The sequence below is a fragment of the Sus scrofa genome, chromosome 7 (genome assembly GCF_000003025.6).
Source record: "Sus scrofa isolate TJ Tabasco breed Duroc chromosome 7, Sscrofa11.1, whole genome shotgun sequence".
Classification (NCBI taxonomy): Eukaryota; Metazoa; Chordata; class Mammalia; order Artiodactyla; family Suidae; genus Sus; species Sus scrofa.
The window spans coordinates 42,226,542-42,248,965 of NC_010449.5; the positions used below are offsets into that span (position 1 = coordinate 42,226,542).

The 22,424-nt window shown below is 35.8% G+C and overlaps 1 protein-coding gene across 3 annotated transcripts in view; it reads left to right on the top strand.

Annotated features, from left to right (window-relative positions):
- Positions 1-22,424, top strand: part of CD2AP (CD2 associated protein) — a 114,508-nt gene that overhangs the window by 8,526 nt on the left and 83,558 nt on the right. The window contains 1 exon segment of one of the 3 annotated variants that reach the window (NM_001317083.1): positions 14,713-14,722. The exons of the other annotated variants lie outside the window; for them this stretch is intronic. Within the exon segment in view, the coding sequence (NP_001304012.1) occupies positions 14,713-14,722 (10 nt within the window). 3 annotated transcript variants of the gene reach the window in all.

Consider the following 22,424-nt stretch of genomic DNA (forward strand, 5'->3'; position numbering starts at 1 on the left):
CTCAAAAGGCAAAAAAAAAAAAAAAAAAAAATCCTAAATTTCTTATATTCTTTATATTGTGTACAACCCAACTGAACTTATGACTAGAACCTCACACTTTAAAGCCTAAATAAAAATTTCCTTTGTTATTCTTTCTTTTGTGTGTAATGACCTTACTTGCTCTGAGCTTGTGGGTGCCAGAGACCACATCACTTACTTAATTCTATTAAAAAAATATAACACTCTTAGTAACAAGCAGAAAATTGGGAGCCTTTTATGTGTCTACTAACTGATTCAGTAGTGTTTTAATATGGAGTAATTGAGGTGAATGAGGTCTTTTTATTTTTATTTTTTTTGAGGTCTTTCTTTTTAGAAATGCAGTTGACCATTGAATAACACAGGTTTGAACTTAATGAGTCTACTAAAATGTGAATTTTTTTTTTGATAGTAAATACCATGGTGCTTGGGAATAAAAAGATGAGTGAAACAGTCACTCGCTCTTAGTCCTGGCCAGATAATGTATTTTGGTTATTTGTATTTAACACTTCTGTGATTATAAGAATTCTTGTATGTATGCATTTATTTTTGGTGGATGCTTAGAAACAAAATAATTCAGATTTGTTTCATGATTCTGTTATTCTCATAGGTTCTTGCAGTTGTCTCTGTAACTTCTCTACATTTTCTCTCTCTCTCTCTTTTTTTTTTTTTTTTTTTTTTGCCTCCCCGTTGTCTTGTAGAAGTTCCTAGACCAGGGATCAAACTTGCACCACAGCAGCAAACAGCAGCAACCTGAGCTGCTGAAGTGTTAACACCAGATCCTTAGCCCACAGAACCGCTGAGAAACTCTGTTATGTTTTTACTTTGCTTAGAAGGCTAGTGAAATTGTCTTTTATAGCAACTTCCTTTTTTTTTTTTTGTAAACTTAAACATTCCTTTTTAGCTGGTATTTTGCTGATTAGTAGTACTTAGGAAGTGCTTCCACTGCTAGACATTTTGTTGAGCACTTAATCCCACGAACATTCTGGGGTGAAATATCATTGCTCCCATTCTTCACATTCAGAAATTAAGTTAGATTGTTACTCACCCAAGGTCAGAGACAGGATGTGGAGAAGGCAGGGTGCATTGGTCTAATTTCAAAGCACGTCCTCTTAATTATTTTTTAAAACATTTTGAGACTAGCAATGAGATCCTGCTATGTAGCACTGGGAACTATGTCTAGTCACTTATGGTGCAGCATGATAATGTGAGAAAATAGAATGTGTACATGTATGTGTAATTGGGTCACCATGCTGTATAATAGAAAAAAAAAACTGTTTTGGGGAAATAACAATTTAAAAAAAAAAACATTTTGGGAAAGGAGGAGAATGTTAAGCTAGTCAGAACAAGTAACATGAAATGACTGTCTGTCCTAATGTGATTTGAAAGTGGAGAAATTTAGATATTTATCACATAAAAGTCATGGATTGATATTATACATTGTTTATATATTTGAGTTACTGTTTTCTTAAGTCCTAACTGTGTGTTTCATATTGGTCCTTTACTCATCTGTCCAGTAGGGTTATCATAAGATTTATTTTGGTGAGTTCTGTAAAACTTTATGACAAATATTCATTGGTATTTTTTTAAAAATCTGGTTTGAAATATGCTTAAAACTAATTTCTAGTGTTTTTTCAGAGTTAATAGTGTAAATTTTCCAACTTGAATATAGAGTTTGTATGTTGTTTTTTAGGGTTTATTTTGGGAGGAGACATTAATCACATATGCATGATAATTTGTTTTGGACGAATTCTTTTTTTTTTTTTTGGTCTTTTTTTGGTCTTTTTTTGTCTTTTCTAGGGCCACACCCGCAGCATATGGAGGTTCCCAGGCTAAGGGTCTAATCAGGTCAGCCTATGCCACAGCCACAGCAATGCCAGATCCAATCCACATCTGCGACCTACACCACAGCTCAGGGCAATGCCAGATCCTTAACCCACTGAGCAAGGCCAGGGATTGAACCCGCAACCTCATGGTTCCTAGTCAGGTTCGTTAACCACTGAGCCACGATGGGAACTCCTGTCTTGGGCGAATTTTTAATCAATTTTTGTGAGATTAAAATCCTTTTTTGTTTTTAAGCTTGCTTAAGGTTTTTGTGGGTATCTGTCACCTATTGATCTGACTTAGTAATATTTAAAGGAATGTTAATACTGTGTAAAAATTTTATATATCGCATTTGTTCTCTTTGCATATTTGACAATAATATATGGTACTTTGTAAACTTTCACAGATACTTGAAATACAGAAAGGAGGGGTGGGTTTTGTATATGATATCTTAAGAATGACTGGATTTACTTATATCTGCTGGAAAACAAGAAATGCTGCCTATCAGTTCTGAACTTAACAAGTTTGAGGAAGTAAATGACAGAAATTCTAATACACATATAGCTAAGAGGACTTTAGGAATTGGTATTTTGACAAGTCAAATTTGGGTAACTATAGGGGTCCTAAATAATGAAATGTCACTGGTTAATGACATAAGCAACACTCACCAGTTTTTCATTTCTTCATTTATGGTAAAACTAGTCCTGGAAATAAGTTTCTGGTAAAAATGTGTGGTTTGGTTTATGGTAAAAGAAAAACTTAGTCCTGAAAATCAAAACTAAAAATATTGAATTTTTTTAAAATAGGAAATAAGAGGTATAAACTTTTCAGTTTTTTTTTTAAATCATACCACTAATTTTTTGGCAGTAAAGCTTATAGTGAAGTATGTTTTTGTTAAGTTTTGTGTAACTTTCTATATCTTGACCTTTAAACAAAAGTTACTACTCAATAGTCTGATTATATATAACTATATAATACTCAGTAGTACTATAATATAAATAAGGTTAATTTGACAGGCCCATTTAGATGCCATTTTGCTATTTATATTGACCCAAACCAAATGTGAATGTTCATGCTACTCAAACCTGTTTGGAATTTGTGTAAATTGTTTACATTATTTTTTATGAAGTGGTTATTTCATTATCAAAAAATGTTTATTAGTGCAGAGCATTCAGAAAACTTTTATAGTATTGCCATCAATATTTTCATGCATAATCTTTTAAACATTTTTGGATTTTAAGATTTTTAAGTTTTATTTTCAGACATTTTTAAAAATACCACTTTTTAATTTATTTTATTTTATTTAAAAAATTAAAAAAAAATTTTTTTTTCTTTTTTGACCCCCCTCCTGGTATATGGAGTTCTTGGGCCAGAACTGAGCCGAGCCATGTTTGGGACTTAAGCCATAGCTATGGCAACACCACTTTTTTGACCCCCTCCTGGTATATGGAGTTCTTGGGCCAGATCTGAGCTGAGCCATGGTTAGGACTTAAGCCATAGCTATGGCAACACCAGATCCTTAACCCACTGTGCTGGGCCAGGGGTGAACCTGCCTCCCAGCACTCTCAAGATGCCGCAGATCTCGTTGTGCCACAGTGGGAATTCCAAAAAAAACGAAAAAAAAATCTCTTTTTAAATTAAGTGTTTATAAAACTATTCTACTCTTCTGCCAGCAACCCCCCCCACCTCTTCTGAAGCCTAGTTAAGTAAAATGTTCCCTTTTAAATTTTTTTTTTTTTAAAGTGAGAGTTCTTAGAGTGTACTTAGTGTACTTTTTTTTTTTTAAGTGTTATTTTTAAATCACTTGTTTTTTAATCTGGGTTTTCATATTTTTCTTTTTGATTCTTCCAAATACTTTTCTTTGTCTTATTTGCAGCAGATGTTTATTCCCAGTTTTTAGTTGTTTGCTTTGAAATTTTGATTGTTTAGTTTGCTTTAGTTTAGAAATTTCTCCTCTCTCCATAATTTTGATATTTACTTCCATTTCCTTCCTTTTCTCCTTGCCTCCCTCTACCCACTTCCCTTCCTTTTGTTTGAGAGAAAGTATGTGTGTGTGCATTAAGATTTCTTTTTTACTCCTCATTTGTGGGCTGTGGTATGAGGTAAAAATCTGTATGTAGCTTGTTCCCCTTATGCACAGTTTTTCAACTCTGGCAACTTTGTGTGGACATTCTGAGCCCCAAATTACTTGTCGTGTGTGTGTGTGTGTGGGGGGCGTCCTGTGTTTTGGTAGGTGTTTGGCAGCATCCCTGGCTTCTATCCAGTTGATGCTTGTAGCATTCTGAGTTGTAACAACCAAAAATTTTTCCAATGTTGCCAAAGTTTTCCCTATGGGGCAAGATTATCTTGGTTGAGAACCATTGCCCTAAAGTAAATTAGTTCTGAATTTACATGTTATAAATCTAGTTATCCTGAGAGAAACTGAATTGTTCTTTTAGCCCCAAGCTTATGTTTTTTGGGGGCAAACCCTGAGGTTAAGACCTCAAGCTAGGAACCTTTTACTGGGACCTGAGGGATCAGGTTCACACATATGCAAAAGCATATAGGCTAATATTTATTGAATGATCTTTTAGAATCTGTGGATCGTATGTTTTTTTCTCATTATAATTTATATGATAAATTAGATTTTTCAAGATTAAACCTGTCCCATGATAGACCTTGCTTAGTTGTGGTAGCTAATTGTCTAATTATGCATTTGAATTCCTTTTTTTCGACATTTTATTTAGAACTTTTGTCTCTTTGAGAGTACATTTCTGGGTGCAATCTTTGGTCTTAATAATGTTCACATTGTTTCAAATACTGATTATTTCAAAAAAGGGAAGCTTTGGAGTACTTTTGTGACACAGCAGGGTAAGGATCTGGTATTGTCACTGCAGTGGTTTGGGTCACTGCTACGGCGCAAGTTTGATCCCAGGCCCAGGAACTTTCAAGTGCCATTGGTGTCACCCCCCCCACCCCCAAAAAGTGAAACTCTGTAGGCTTGTTTTGTTTTCTACAGTAGATTTGGAAGAACTAACCTTTAAAACAAGCTATATTTTTGTTAACTTTTTGAGGTCATTTTTAGACCACTTTCTGATTTTATTCCTGGATTTTTGCTGTGGATTCTTAAAAATGTCTTGAGTAATTGTCTTCAGTAAATTTAATTTTTAAATGTATTTATCCATTTCATTGAGATTTTTAGGCTTGGAACTTTATAGCATATCCAAGGACTAGCCCAGTTTCAGAAGTTCTCACATGCCTCTGGGCTGCTGAGTCTGACACAACTCTGCAGCATCTCTTTTTAGAGTGTTGAATTGGCAGATCTCTTTGTGTATTCTGTAATCTCTTGTGGCTCCAGTTTATTTTTTTCACTGCTCATCATGATATGCTTCTTTGAGGTATCCAATCTTTTGAGATGCTTTGGAATGAATTGCTGGTGAGTTAACCATGCAAGTGCTGGTGCTCTTTGAGATCACTTAGAATTGATCAGTTAAATACACATAATTCCAGTCTTTGGTATTAGGATGGCTACTCATATATCATTGGCAGAAATTTCTCCAAATATCTGGGATGAATTTATTTTGAAGTTTACTGACTTCAAAAGAGCTGATTCATTTAGCTATAATAAATGTTCAGTATTTTTATTTTTACTTTTTTTCCCATCTTTTTAGGGTTGCACCTGGGGCATATGGAGGTTCCCAGGCTAGGGGTCCAATTGGAGCTGTAGCCGCCGGCCTACGCCACAGCCACAGCAACACGGGCTCTGGGATCCGAGCCCCATCTGCGACCTACATCACAGCTCACTGCAACGCTGGATCCTTAACCCACTGAGCAAGGTTAGGGATTGAACCTGCAACCTCATGGTTCCTAGTTGGGATCGTCAACCACTGAGCCACAACGGGAACTCCTAGTGTTTTTATTTTTAAAATATAGTTTGATTATGGAGTTCCTGTCGTGGTACAGTGGCTAATGAATCCGACTAGGAACCATGAGGTTGCAGGTTCGATCCCTGGCCTTGCTCAGTGGGTTAAGGATTCTGTGTTTCGTGAGCTGTGGTGTAGGTCGAAGATGCGGCTTGGATCCCACATTGCTGTGGCTCTGGCATAGGCCGGTGGCTACAGCTCTGATTGGACCCCTAGCCTGGGGACCTCCATATGCCGCAAGAGGGGCCCAAGAAATTGCAAAAAGACAAAATATATATATATATATATATATATTTTGTCTTTTTGCCATTTGTCAAACTATATATATATATAGTTTGATTATCTGAAGAAAAAAAAAAAAGAATGCACTTAATGTGGGTGTAAAAATAGCTCTTACAACAAACTGATTTTTTTTGTTTGTTTTTTAAGGCTACACCCTTGGCATATGGAGGTTCCCAGGCTAGGGGTTGAATCAGAGGTACAGCTTCTGGCCGACACCACAGCCACAACAACTTGGGATCCCAGCCCCGTCTTCAGCCTACACCACAGCTCACCATAATGCTGGATCCTTAACCAACTAAGTGAGGCCAGGAATTGAACCCGCATCCTCATGGATACTAGTAGGATTTGTTTCTCCTGTGCCACAATGGGAACTCCAACAAACTGATTTTTTTTTTAACCAACAAACTGATTTTTAATGAATAAGTTAATTTTACTGGAAAAAAACATGGACTATGTTGAAATGAAAGTTGGACTTTTGAAAGATTTTGTTAGAATAAAGTGGATGAAATACATGAAAGTCAACAGTATAATTCTGCAAGATATAATTTAACATTATTTAAAGAGTTCATTGTATTGAACTGATGTTTACTGCTGGAACATATTTTTTGCCATATCTTTTGTAACTCACTCTAATATCTTGGAGAACATGCAGTATAATTTATGTAGTCTATATTGTGTGTATTGTATATATACATATTATGTGTAAAGATATTATGGAGGAAACTGAAGTACTTAACAATTCTTGTATCTGAATATAGCCATAATTAAATGGATGGGTAAGGGAAACTAGCAGTTTTAAATTGAATAAATAGGAACTTGAAAAATATTGTATTTTAAAGTCAGGATTTCTTGTTCCGTATGGCTTATTTTATGGAATTTGGGGTTTCTTAGGTGATGTTGGAAGATGGATGTTAACCTTTTTGTATTGAGTTTGGTCTTGGTAACAAAAGTATAGAATTCTATCACAAAGTAGGGTAGATGGGATTTATAAATTTTTAATGATTCCTTTATGGTTTAAACATATCCCAGATGGCTCTAATGGGCTCTACAACTAGACGAGATGTTCTGGTGTATACTGTGGGATGTAACATCAGATATCCTCCTGTGTCACCTTGGAATGACACCCTCACTGGGACAGAGTGACACTTCAGTGAGGACCACTGTTGCTTTCTTGGGGTACTGCCACACTAACATTCTGTAAACGTAGTATGCTATGGGATACCAACATTATTTGTTTTGTGTGTGTGTGTGTGTGTGTGTGTGATACCAACATTATTGATATCTTTCTGATTATGAAACTGTTCATCTTAGAAAGTTTAAAAATACAGAGAGGATAAAGAGAGAGAAAAGTGACCTATAAACTTCTGTAGAGTGAACAGTTTTTAGATGTATTTGATGTCTAAAAAAATACATATTTTCTCCAATAAAGTTAAAGAAAATAAATATATTTTACAAATTTGATTCATGCCTCACATATACAGTTGACCCTTGAACAATGTGGGGGTTAGGGGTGCTGACCCCCCTTGCAAAGTTGAAAATCTGTGTATAACTTTTGATTCTTTCCAGACATACTCATATTGACTGGCAGCTTTACCAATAGCATAAATAGTTGATTTTCACATATTTTGTATGTCGTATGTATTTTATACTACATTTTTACAGTAAAGTAATCTAGGGAAAAGAAAATATTAAAATCATAAGGAATAGGAAATATATTTATAGTACTGTATGTACTATGTTGATATCATTAAGCTTATGTCATCTGCTTACAAGATGAATTATTTAAATCATCTATCAGTAGCTATATCACTATTGTCTTATATGATACAAAACACTGTAGGTGTATTTATTGCTAACATTAGACATGAAAGTGAAAAGGTAATGTGAAAAGTGAATTTATATTTATTTATAGTTATAATGATTCATGCATTGATAACAGAAGCAGCAATATTAATGCTTTATGGCAGCCTAATGTAACTGATATGGTTGCTTCAGAGTAGCCTAGTCTTTCCACTAATGAATAAATTGTTATAAAATTATGGCATACAATATTGCAGTCATAGTCACAATATAGTATGGAAACACTGTTACATTAAAAAAACACTTACCTGTGATGATAGGCTAATTCAGTTTGTCCAATAATGAGAGAGGTAGGCATACTGTATGGTAATGTAATTCTTTGAAAGTGAAGTGATAAAACTGTGAGAACTAAGACTATTAACTTTTTGTTAAATATCATCTTTGCATGTTTAAGGATTGGCTCTCTGCTTCCAGTACAAGCCTTGCACGTGATGTTGTACATGATGCATGTACTTAGCTGGTAATGATGATGCAGAAGCATCTCATATGCCTCTTGCTGTACATTTATGAGATTTTCACATGAAGACAGAAACATAACAGTTAAATTTATTAACTGTTAAGGCATGATGATTATTTACTATTTATTTAGTGGAAGTGAATTATCATAAAGGTCTTCATCCTTCTTGTCTTCATGTTGGGTAGGCCATGAGGAGGTGAAAGAAAAAGATGAGTTGTCTTCCTGTCTTGGATGGCAGAGGTGGAAGAGTTGGAAGGGGAGGCAAGAGAAGGAGGCACGATTGCTGTAACATTATGAAAATGCATCATAATTTTTGTTGACTTTTTTAGTTTTTCATTTTTCTAAGAATGTTTCTGTAGGTACCAGTCCTTCTTCCACCATTTGGTTTGGTTTCAGTGACTGTATCATAGAGGGATCCATCTTATAAAAGAATGATGCAGAAGCAGTCTTGAATAATCAAAATCCTTCTTCCAGATTGTCCAGTGTGAATTTGTTTTTTGGCACTGCTGCTTCTGTGCTGTCTTTCTCATTTTCTAGCAGTGGCATGGAAGCATTCATTTCCATTAGGTCATCCTCTGTTAATTCCTCTGGCTTGGTATCTCTTAGCTCTTGAATTGCTCCTAGGTGCAAATCTTGAAACCCTTCACCCTCCACCTTTTTTTAATTTTATTTTATTTTTTACCATATTTATACTCTTTTATGAGTTCCTTGATTGGCTCTGTTGGAAAGACTGTGAAGTCATGTACATCTGGACACAGTTTACTCCAGCATACATTTATTGTTTAGGGCTTGATGGCTTTCCTAGTTTTTTTTTCCCCCCTGTAACAACAGTGGCATCTTCAGTGGTGTGATCATCCCAGACTTACAGGATATCTCTATTGGGGTTTCCTTCTATAAGTGTAGACAGTCTTTTCCATAGAGTACTCTGCAATGAGCCAGCCTTAAAGCTCCTTTGATCCCCCTGATCTAGAGGCAGAATTAGAGACCTTATGTATCTTTGTTGTTGAACTCCTGTTGTTCTGGGTGGCTGGGGGACATTGTCCAGTATCAAAAGAACTTTAAAAAGTAGTCTTTTACTGACAAGGTATTCCTGATGGAACCAGTCCTTTTTCTGGATTTCATTCTCATCCAAGCCTTCTGGCTGTACAACCAGAAGATTGGCAGAAGATTTTCCATTCAAGGCTCAGGAGTTTGCAGCTTTACAGATGAGGGCATTCCAGATCAAAAGCTGAGTGCATTTACAGAAAACAATGGTGTTAGCATTTCCCTTCCTGCCTTAAATCCTGGTACTCGCTTTCCTTTTTCTTTTTTTTAACTGGTAAATGTCCTTTGTGACATTTTTTTCTAGAATAGGGCACCTTTGTCTGGATTAAAAACCTTTTCAGGCACAAATCCTTTCTCTTCAGTTATTTTCTTTTTCTTCTTCTTTTTTTGGGCTGTACCTGCGGCATGCAGAAGTTCCCTGGCCAGGAATCAAACTTACACCACAGTAGTGACTTGAGCCATAGCAGTGACAACAGCAGATCCTTAACCCACTGAGCTACTAAGCTCCCTATCTTGACCTTTTTTTAAGCCAAACATCTTTCTAACATTATCAAACCATCCTTTGCTGGCATTAAATTTTCCAGGTTTAGATCCTTCACCTTCCTCTTGCTTTAAGTTATATAATGATTTTGCTTTTTTTTTTTTCCTTGAATCATGTTAGAGTCTATAGGTGTGCCTTTCTTATAGCAATCTTAAACTAAAAGTTACATTTTCATTATGAGATAAAAAGATATCTTGCAGAAAGTACAAAGTTTTTGCTATGCTGGCATAGCTGCAGTAATAGCATCACAACTCTCCCCTCCTCCTTTTTTTAAATTTAATTATAGTTCTTACTCTGGATTCATTTATCTTGAAATGGCAGTCAGCCAAAGCTGCAGACCACAATCTGTGGTACCTGTCAAGCAATTCAGCTTTTTTCTTGGGTCATGACTTTTCTTCATTTCTCGGGAGCATTTCCAGCATCACTGGTGGCATTTGGAATGTGTCTTAGGATTTTAGCCAAGGTTTACAGTTTGCACGAAACACAATGAGAAGTACATGAGAACCCCAGGAGAACACTTTTTACTGCAATATTTTATTGGAGAGACAAACTGCTTGTAGTTATGATTTAATACTGCATCTTTACATTTATTTACATTTCTCTGGACTATGAATGGTTTTCAGCTGTTTTGTGTCTGTTAAGTTTTGATAACTTTTAACTTTTTATAATGAATTTGTTTATATTTTATGGTAGTAAATGATGAAATAGACCAGTATCAAATATATTTTATGCATTCATGTCATACCTAACTTTTCCTTACTTTTTTTTCGATATTTGTAGGCTGTGTGGTTTGTCTGCCAGTTTCTTCAATTTGTCACAAATCTCCGAACATTTTTCTTTTTGTATTAGTCGAAAAAAGTCAACATATAAGTGGGCCCACACAGTTCAATCCCATGGTGTTCAAGGATCAACTGTAGTTTGTTCTCTTGCCTTATTCACTTGAAATTTTATTGTACATATTTTCCTAAACTTTACTTTTGTAATTAAATCTTATACTCTTGTGTAGTATTGCCATATTTAATTTAACCAGTCACCTGTTGTTTGACATGTAGGTTGCTTAAGATTTTTGTATGTCTGTATTTTTATGATTAAATTTTTGCTGTTGACACTATGTAATTTATATTTTTCATAGAATAATTTTAAAAATGCAAATAATGAGAATGAGGGGGAAATACCTACCTAGATATGTTTATCATTATGGTTTATATCCTTGCAAACCTTTCTTGAAATATATATGACAATGTGTGTGTGTGCTGCATGTATTATGTGTGTATTTTATACAAAAGGATATCATATATTTGAAACCTTTTTTTTGATGGTGTTATAGTAAACATAAGTAATTTGTCTCTCTTTTTTTTAAAAAATACAATAACCTTATTATTCTGACTGTAGCAGTAATACATTTTATTTTATTTTTATTTATTTATTTATTTTTTGTCTTTTTGCCATTTCTTGGGCTGCTCCTGCAGCATATGGAAGTTCCCAGGCTAGGGGTCGAATTGGAGCTGAAGCCGCTGGCCTACACCAGGGCCACAGCAACGCTGGATCCGAGCCACGTCTGCAACCTACACCATAGCTCATGGCAATGCCGGATCGTTAACCCACTGAGCGAGGCCAGGGATCGAACTTACAAACTCATGATTCCTAGTCGGATTCATTAACTACTGAGCCACAATAGAATCTCCCCAGTTCTATTAATCTAACACACATATAGATTCTTGTAAACAACACACAGTCAAGGTACAGGATAGGTCTGTTACTTAAAAAACTTCTTCATATCCTCCCTTTGTAGTCACACCTTTTCCCCACCCTAACCATTTGCAAACAGTTGTCTGTTCTCTATAAATTTATCTTTTCGAGAGTGTCATATAAACGGCATTATCCATGGGTAACCTTTCGAAATTGGTCTCTTTCACTTAACATAATGCTCTTGAAATTCATCCATGTTATTGTTGTTTGTATCAATAGTTCACTTCCATTTATTGCCGAAGTAGTATTTCACTGTATGATTATACTTTTTTTTTTTTTTAATCTTTTTCCGTTGAAGGGCGTTTGGGGTTTTTCTAGTTTGTAGTGGTTAATGACAAAGGTGCTGTAAACTTTTGTGTATAGGTATTTATGTGAACATAAGTTTTACTTCTCTAAAGTATGTATAGCTTGGAGTCATATGGTAAGAGTATGTTTAACTTTATATGAAGCTGCAAAACTCTTTTCCTGAGTGTCAGACACTTTTCCTTTTTTTTTTTAATCATTTGTCTTTTTTAGGGTTGCACGCTCGGTATTCTTTTTTTTTTTTTTTTTTTTTTGCATTGCCACCACCAGTATATTATAGTGTCGATTGTTTCATATCTTTTTTTTTTTTTTTTTTTTTTTTTTAGCAATCCTAATGGTATCTCATTGTGTAGTATTGGCAGATTTCTTCTTTAAATATTTGGTAGAACTTGCCAAGGAAACCATCTGGGCCTGGAGATTTCTTTTCTTTTTCTTTCTTTTTTTTTTTTTTTGGTAAGGTTTTAAACTACAAACTCAATTTTAGAAATAGTTACTCAGAAATAGCTTGATCTGAAACTATCAAACTTTGAGGTTTTCTACTTATGGACCTAGTTTGTAGTTTTCTCTTACTGTTTTTTAAATTAATGTGAAGTCTCTAGTGATAGTTCCTCTTATATTCTTGGTATTGGTAATATGGCTCTTCTCCCATTTTTTCCCTTGATCATTCTTAAGAGATTTATTGATTTTATTGACCGTTTCAAGTAAACAATTTTAGTTTCATTTTTTCCCATTTTTCTTTTTTTTTCTTATTTCAGTTGAACATTTTATGTCCTTCCTCTTTTAGCATATCAATTTTATACTTAAAATTCTTTTAGCAGTTAGCCTAGAGTTAGCAGTATAGACTTACTACTAATTTAATCTAAGTTCACTTTTAAATAACACTGCCCCACTTCTTGTGTAATGCAGGTACCATAGAGTATTATCAGTTCCTCCTTTGTCATTTATGGTATTGCTGTCATTCATGCTAAAAATAACCCAATATGTTGTTACTATTTTTATTTTAAAAAAGATCTTTTAGATCCTTTAAGAATAAGAAAAGTAAGAGTTCCCACTGTGGCTCAGCAGGTTAAGGACCTGATGTCTCTGTGAGGATGCAGATATGATCTCTGGCCTCACTCAGTGGGTTAAGGATTCATTGTTGTTGTAAGCTGCGGTGGAGGTTGCAGATGCAAATTGGATCTAGAGCAGTTGTGGTTGTGGTGTAGGATGCAGCTGCAGCTCTGATTAGACTCCTGGCCGGGGAACTTCCATGTGCTGTAGGCACAGCTGTAAAAAGAAAAAAGATAAGAAAAGTAAAAGATTTTGTTTTACTTTCATTTATTTCTTTGCCTTCACTCTTCCTTTCTTTCTTTTTGCTTTTTTAGGGCCGTGCCTGTGGCATATGGAAGTTTCTGGGGTTGGGGTCAAATTGGAGCTACAGTTGCTGACCTATGCCACAGCCACAGCAATGCCAGATCCAAGCCATGTCTGTGACCTACACCACAGCTCATGGCAATGCGGGATCCTTAACCCACTGAGCGAGGCCAGGGATCTAACCCACATCCTCATGGAGCTAGTTGGGTTCATTAACTGCTGAGCCATGAAGGGAACTCCGTTTTTTATATAGGTTTGAGTTTCTGACTTGTATTCTTTTCCTTCCATTTGAAGAATTTTTTTTTTTTTTTAATTTTATGGCCACACCTTCAGTATATGGAAATCTGGGCAAGGAATTGAATCCAAGTCATAGCTGTGACCTATGCTACAGCTGCAGCAATGCCAGATCCTTTAGCTTACTGCGCTGGCCTGGGAATCTAACCGATGCCTCTGCAGAGGCCCAAGCCACTGTATTTGGATTCTTAACCCACTGCGCTACAGGAGAGTTCTGAAGAACTTCTGTTAACATTTCTTTCACTCCAGGTGTGTTGCCAATGAACTTTTGTTTTTGTTTGTCTGAGAAAATATTTATCCTTTACTTTGGAAGGATAATTTCACTGAATGTAGAATTCTAAGTTGGTAGGTTTTTTTTCTTTCAATAGTTTACTCCACTCCAGTCTTGCTTGAGTGTTTCTGAAGAGAAGCCTACTTTAATGCTTATCCCTGTTCCTCTATATGTAAGGTGTTTTTTTCTTATGGCTTCTTTCAAGATTTTCTGTTTTTGATTTGAATATGATATGCGTAGGTGTAGACTCTTCCACATTCCTTGTGTTCTTTGGGCTTCATGGATATGTGGTTTGGTATATATTGAAACATTGTCCACCATTATTACTTCATTTATTTCCTCTGCTCTGTTTCCTTCTTCTTCCTTTTCTGATATTCCAATTATGTGTATTGTATCTTTTGAGATTGTTCCATAGTTCTTGGATATTCTTTTTGGTTTTTTCAAAAATTATTATTTTTTTGCATCTTAGTTCAAGAAGTTTCTATTGACCTATCTAAAAGCTTCTTGATTCTGTCCTTGGTGTTGGTTGGCAGATAAGCCCACCAACGGCATCTTTTGTTCTGTTACAGTGTTATTTGATTTCTAGCATTTCCTTTTGATGGTTTATCTCAGAGTCTATCTGCTTACCTTACCCATCTGTTCTTAGAAGTTGTCTGTTTTTTCCTTTATCACCCTTAACATATTATAGTTATTTAAAATTCTCTGTCTGCTTTCAAAATATGTGTCATGCTTGAGTCTGATTTTGATTCCTGCTTTGTCTTTGTGTTTTTCTCGCCTTCTAAAATCATGGTGTGTAACTTTTTGTTGAAAGTTGGACATGTATTTAGGTAAAAGGAGATGAGATAAATAGGTCTTTTGTGTGAGGTTTCATATTTATTCTGCCTAGGAGTTTTACTGTTTTTAATATTTGTTCTAGTATTTAGGCATCAAATTCCTTTAGTATACTTGTTTTTGTTCCCCTGCTGTCTTTGGGTTTCCCTAAGTTCTCCTTCTCAGATGGAATCTGAATCATGCAACTCTTTCAGTGGTAATTACTTCTTATTTTAAGGGAACCATATTGGTGTGGTTGTATAAGATGTCAGTGAGAGGAAGCATGCTATAATCTTATAATTAAATCTCAGACTTTTATTGAGTTCATTTGCTGGTGCTGTGATTTCTTTCTTATGTCCTCTGCCACCTCCTCCCTCCCCATGTGAGGCAGAAAGGCAAGAGGGGACTGGAATCAGAGAAATGTCCTTATCGAAACGTTTCCACAGGTAGGATTGGGACCTAGTGAAGTCCTTTTTCTGGAGAGTAGGTCTTTGTTTTGGTTCCTGGTTATTTCACAAGATTACTTTTCCTTCCTCTTTGCCAGAACCACGAGGAGATCTTTATTGCTTCTTCACTCTGAGAACCTGGTGGGGTTCCTGGAAGTAAACCCCACAAAATATGGGGGCTTCTCTGAGACTGTGGTCCCCAGAAGTTTTCTGTTGCATACTCAGCCTCCAGCAGTTCATACTCAGCCTCCAGTAGTTCATCAAAATTGCTATTTAAGTTTTTGTGACTTTTCACTCCCAAAATGGTATGTCTAAGTCTGAAGCCCTGGTGTGTATGAATGTGACATTATTTGGAAATAGAGTCTTTGCAGATGTAGTTAAGGATCCTAAGATGGTAGCCTGTATTTAGGATTGGCCATAACTAGTACTGATTTCCTTATTAAAAGTATGGAGAAGGAGATTTGAGACAGAGACATAGAAGGGGAAGGTCATGTGCCAATGGAGACAGAGATTGTAATTATCAAGCCAAGGAATGCCAGAGATTGCCAGCGCCCCTAGAAGCCAAGATAGGGGCAATTCTTGGAACAATTCTTTGTCAGTCTTCAGAAAGATACAGTCTTTTTGCTTTTTTGGGCAGCACCCTTTTTTTTGAGCTATGAAAGTTCCCAAGCTAGGGGTCAAATTGGAGCTGCAGCTGCTGGCCACAGCCACGGCCACAGCCACAGCTACAGCCATGGCAGTGCAGGGTCTGAGCTACTTCTGTGATCTACACCACAGCTCATGGCAACGCTGGATCTTTAACCCACTGAGTGAGGCCAGGGATTGAACCCACATCCTCATGGATACTAGTCAGGTTCATAACCCCTTGAGCTGCAAGCGGGAACTTAGAAAGATCCAATCTTGATGATGCTTTGATTTGGTACTTTGGCCACCAGAGCTTTAACCGTGAGAGAATACAAAGTTTTATTGTTTTAAGTCACGTGGTTCATGATAGTTTGTTTTGAAAGCCCTGGGAAACTAATACAGTTTTCCTACCAGTTTATGACTCCAGTAGTTTCTGCTTGAAATGATGAAGTAAATCTTAGCTGTGTCTCTCTCTTCGTATCTTGAGGTGGTGGTTTGCCCTGTGTCCTCAGTTCTCTAATGGGTCTAGAGAAAGTCTATGATTTTCAGTTTATTTAACTTTCTTCTTACTGTAAGAGTGGGAGCGACACAACTTCCAAGCTTCTTCCATGTTGGAGCTGAAACTGCAAGTTAGGTTTTTGGTTTTTGTTTGGCATTTTTATTATTATTATTTTAGAGAGTACCACTGTGTTTTTAACTTTTAACAATCTAATGTTAATTGCCACCTTTATTCCTCTATGCTTGCAAGGATCTTAGAATACTTTAATTCCTGATTTATAAGGTCGCTGTTATTTTAATCCTCTTGTGTTTTGTTTCCTCCTCCTCCCCTTGCTCCTCCTTTTTCTTCTAACATCCGTCACCATACATAATTAAAAATTTTTTCTCGTGATGAGAACTTTTAAAAGATTTACTCTCTTAGCTTTGAAATAGGCAATATAGTTTTATTGAGTAGTCACCATGCTGTACATTATTATGTCCTCAGGATTTATTTATTTTATAATCACAAGTTTTGATTTGCATTTCCCTGATGATTAGTGATGTTGAGTTCTTTCTCATGCATCTGTTGACTGTCTGTCTGGCTTCTTTGGAAAAATGTTTGTTCCGATTCTCTGTCCATTTTTTATCAGATATGTGATTTGCAAATATTTTCTCCTATTCTGTAGGTTGTCTTTTCACTTTGTTGATGAGTTCCTTTCTGTGCAGAAGCTTTTAGTTTGATGTAGTTCCACTTGTTTATTTTTGCCTTTGTTGCCTTTGCTTTTTGATGTTAAAAAAAAAAAATCCTCCCTAAGACCTGCCTTTGTTTTCTTCCAGGAGTTTTATCGTTCAGATTTAAGTCTTTAATACAGTTTGAGTTAATTTTTCTCATTATTTTACTCAGTGTTTATATACATATATATTTATCACTCTTTTGCATTTCTTTACTTTCTGTATCTCTTTCTGGATATTGGATGTTTTCCCTTTTCTTTGCTCTGTTTAGAGAACACCGTCAGAGTTTCTTCTAGTGTGGCAAACTCCGTTTTTGCTTGTCTTTATTTTTTCTTTTGTTTTGAAGGATATTTTCTGTGATATAGACTTCATGGTTTGCGCTTAATTTCTTTCCACATTTTGAAGATACTAATCTGCTGCATTTTGGCTTCCATTGTAACTGCTGGAAGAGTTTTGTTGAATTTGAAGTCTTAAAGAGTTTAATTTGCTTTCCACATACCAATTTTCAATGAAAAAATGAGTTATCAAAAATATGGAGGGTGCATTCTTGAAATCATGGTAGTTGTATGGCAAACTCTTGAATTGAATGAGACTTTAATTAACCACTTTTAACTTTTCTGTAAAGATAATTGTTACACACTGACGTCAGTGTCTGTAGTAACTTATTTTAACCCAATTGGTATATGTTTATTGTCAGAAAATTCTAAGGTACGGGTTACTGTTTATAAGAATGCCCTCATTTCTGACACCAACTACAGATTTTAAGGGTTCCCACAACTGCCCTCATGCTCAACAGTTTTCTAGAACTCACAGAACTCATTGAAAGCTGTTATACTCTTGGCTATGGTTGATTATAGTAAAAGGATACAGATTAAAATTGGCCAAGGGAAGAGGCCGAGTCCAGGAAGTTTCCAGGCATGATGTCATCTTTTCTCCCTGAAGTCATGGACATCATTAACTCCTCCTGGGAATCATGAGTGACAATATATAGAGTATTGTCAACCAGGGAAACTAACCTGAGTCTTGATGTCCAGAATTTTATTGAGAAAATACAGTTGACTGCCCATGTGACTGACCTTAGCCCTTCCAGAAGTAGAATAGATGCTGCATGGTCTGAAAGCCCCAACATAATGCCATTGTTTATTTGGAGAAGTCCTCAGATAAACAAAGGTCTAGAGTTTCTAAATAAACAAAAACACTTCTTCTAGGTACAATCACTATGGACAACAGTGTGGAGGTACCTTAGAAAACTATACATGGAACTACCATATGACTCAGCAATCCCACTCTTGGGCATATATCTGGACAAAACTTTCCTTGAAAAAGACACATGTACCCACATGTTCATTGCAGCACTATTCACAATAGCCAAGACATGGAAACAACCTAAATGTCCACCAATGGATTGGATTAAGAAGATGTGGTGTACACACACACACACAGGAATACTACTTAACCATAAAAAAGAACAAAATAATGCCATTTGCAGCAACATGGATGGAACTAGAGACTCTCATACTAAGTGAAATAAGTCAGAAAGAGATAGGCAAATACCATGTGATATCACTTATATCTGGAATCTAATATGCAGCACAAACGAACCTTTCCACAGAAAAGAAAATCGTGGACATGGAGAACAAACTTGTGGTTGCCAAGGGGGAGGGGGAGGGAGTGGGATGGATTGGGAATTTGGGGTTAATAGATGCCACCTATTGCTGTGGAATGAATAAGCAGTGAGATCCCGCTGTATAGCACTGGGAACTGTCTAGTAGCTTAATGATGGAGCGTGATAATGTGAGAAAAAAAGAATGTATACTTGTATGTGTAACTGGGTCACCATGCTGTACAGTAGAAAATTGACAGAACACTGTAAACCAGCTATAATGGAAAAAATAAAAATCATTATAAATGAAAAACAAAAACACTCCTAGAGATCACTGTGAGGTCAAGACCTGACCTCTTGTTTGGGTAATATTAATTCTTCACTAAAGATGAAATAAAGGGAGAGTAATAAACAGCATCTCAGGTCACATTAGGCATCCATTAACATTTTGAAATGTAACTCTATATTTTTCTATGCATATTTTTGTTTCTTCCCTTTGTACAAAAGTCTGATGTTACTGTACCTATGTTTTATAACCTTTCTTATTTAACATTATATTACAAATCTAACTGTGAATGTTTAAAAGGGCAAGAATTTAGCCTTATTTACCATATAGTGTTTTCTTTAGGAGAAATAAATTATCTTAGACTCAGTAAACCTCTTAATTGTAACACATAGAATCATGAGTTATAAACATTTTGCCATGATGTTGGACAAGCCGCTTTCATATATGGTGCTTTAAAAAATTAAATCTTATCAAAGTAATACCTGCGTACAATACAAAAATACAGAAGTATTAAAAGACAAGGAAAAACAGTATTTCCCTGACCCACTGTTCTCTATTGTTTTTCTTATTCTCTCATTCTCCAACTTTGAACTCTCTAGTCTTTCAGTTTTAATTTTTTTGGCTTTTCTCTTTCTAAATAATAAGTTTCTATAGCTTTTTTATTTGGTACTTTCATTTTTTAACTTTTTGATATGATACGTAAGGATTTAGCTTACTTATTATAATCTCACATCTGTTTTCCATTTATCCCAATATAGTGTTATTTCTCTCTGGGATACCTTTCTAAATTCTGAGCATATATTTAAACCATTATTTCTTTTTTCAGCAACTAACACAGTATTTTTGGACTTATTAGCACTTTGCATGATGATGTTAATAACTCTAACCTTGTCTTTGTCAACCTCCCCAGTTTTGTCTTTATAATATAATGCAAAGGGTTTGTTAATATTTGTATTTTGGCCTGTAACCATAATTTAGTCTTGTGTTTTGTGATATGTTGATATTCAACATTAAAAATAATACCTAGTTTCTACCTTATTATGACCATGTAAATGCGTTTTTACTGTGCAGCCAAGTATGTATGATAATTATATTTTCAGTATTCTATAGTTCTTTGCCTTTTCAGGAGTTTCTATTCATCTTTACTTTTTCATTTCCTTATCAAGCTTTATTGTCTCTTTGAGTTCCAGATTCTTAAGGATAGTATAAAACTTCAGTCTGTATCTCACTTCTCTTTGCCCCCAAATACCTCCTAAAACTATCTGTCTGTCCAGTTCAATTTAGACTATTTGTTCCTTAGATTTGTTGCACAAGTGCTATCTTAAGCACTTTCCTCCTTCTAAGATTGGCTCCACTGTTTCTTGAATTTCATGTCCTCTTCTGTTTTGGTTCATATATTTATTTTGCTGGATAATATGATGTAATTTCATATTTGGGAATTAGTTTTCATTGTTTTTAATTTTCATTGTCCTTGTCTGTGTGAAAATGTTATACCCTAAACTTGTCTATTGATTTGGCTGAGTATGGGGTTCATTTTCCTTCAGTACTTAAGTGGCTTAGCGTTTTTATTTTTCTTCTTCTGGAATCTAATGTTGCTTGTGAGAAGTCTTCTGCTTCATTCTTTTGTAGATGAACTCTTCCCCCCGCCCCCCCCCCCCCCCCCGCCCCTTTCAGCCACACCTGCAGCATGGAAATTCCCAGGCCAGGGGCTGATTCTGAGCTGCAGCTTCGACCTGTGCCACAGCTGGTGCAGTGCCACTGCTCTGGGCCAGAAATCAAACCTGTACCTCAGAGTGACTTGAGCCATTGCAGATGCAGTGCCAGATCCATAATCTGCTGTGCCATGGTGACAACTCCTTGATGAACTCTTTATTTCCTCTCAGAGAGCTTTCTAGGATATGTTTATCTTTGTTGTGAATTTTCACCATTAGATGTGAGTACTGACTTTTTATTTGTTCATTGTACCGGACTCTCTCAAACCTCTTTCTCTTTGAAGATTTGTTTCATTTAGCTTTGAAATATTTTCTGTATTATTTCATTGTCTAGTCTCTGTTTTTGTTTGTTTGTTTTGTTTTTCACTAAAACTGTTAATTGGATATTAGATTATCTGGATTGATTGTTTCTTATCTTTGCTTTCATATTTTCTTTATGTCTCTTTCCTTTACCTTTTTTTGGTAAAATTTTCTTAGGTTTGTCTCCATTTCTTCAAAAAAAGAAAAAAAAAAAAAAGAGAGAGACATATTGGAAGACACAAATTTCCAAATACTTTCTCTTTTCTCACTTCTTTTTTCATAGCATTCTGTACTGATTTTATGTACTTTATTATGTCCATGATGATGAAAATCTGTACATTTAAATCTTTTAAAATTTTGGTTTTATTTTATTTTTTTAAATGTTTTTGTCTCTTTAGGGCCAAATCCATGGCCTATGGAAGTTCCCAGGCTAAGGGTGGAATAGGAGCCATAGCCGCCAGCCCTACGCCACAGCCATAGCAATGTGGGATCCGAGCCACATCTGCAACCAACACCACAGCTCACACAATGCTGGATCCTTAACCCACTGAGTGAGTCCAGGGATCGAACCTATGTCCTCATGGATACTAGTCAGATTTGTTTCTGTTGAGCCATGGCAAGAATTCTCCAAAATTTTAAACATTAATTGTAGAAACATTTGAAGTACAAAGAGAAAAGAAACACATGGACTTGGAGAACAGACTTGCAGTATCCAAGGAGGAGTGGGATGGAGTGGGATGGACTGGGAATCTGGGGTTAATAGATGCAAACTTTTGTATTTGGTGTGGATAAGCAATGAGATCCTACTATATAGCAATGGGAACTATATCTAGTCACTTGTGATGGAGAGTGATGGAGGATAATGTGAGAAAAAGAATATATGTGTGTGTGTGACTGGGTCACTTTGCTGTATAGCAGGTAATTGACAGAACACTGTAGACCAACTATAATAGAAAAATACAAAGAATTTTTTCCTGACTGATATCTTTTTCCTTCATATTTTAGTATTTTCTACACAGCAGAATCGTCTGGTACTTAATGACAGTTCAGCTATAAAAATTTAAGAAATTAGTATTTATATATGTATAGACGCATGGTTTTTTACTTTATTCAGTAATAAGTGGGGTATATTCTGTTACTGTTACTGTTTATTCTAATGCTCACACTGTCCTGATTTGGCCAATAGGAGCTTTTTTGATACCACTTCTCTGTGTCCTTTGGCATCTCCTAATCTTTCTTTGAGAACTTCCTTTCTTTCTGGCACAACAGTGTGTTCCAGGCTTATCTTGTACTTTTCCTTCCTTAGCCCTGGAAATGCCAATCTTCCCAAGGATTCCTGGTTCCTTTCAGTAGAAAGCGGTATTTAAAAGATCTCAGCATTTAGATTTGCTCATTGCCATGGGGTGTTGTGATTTCAGGCCCTTTCAGTGGACAGAGCTGTGTGTGTGTGTGTATGTGTGGTATGGTATGTGTGTGTTTTATATACATGTGAATGTTTATGTGTTGAAAACCGTGAGTTCATGATGATACTTCTCATTC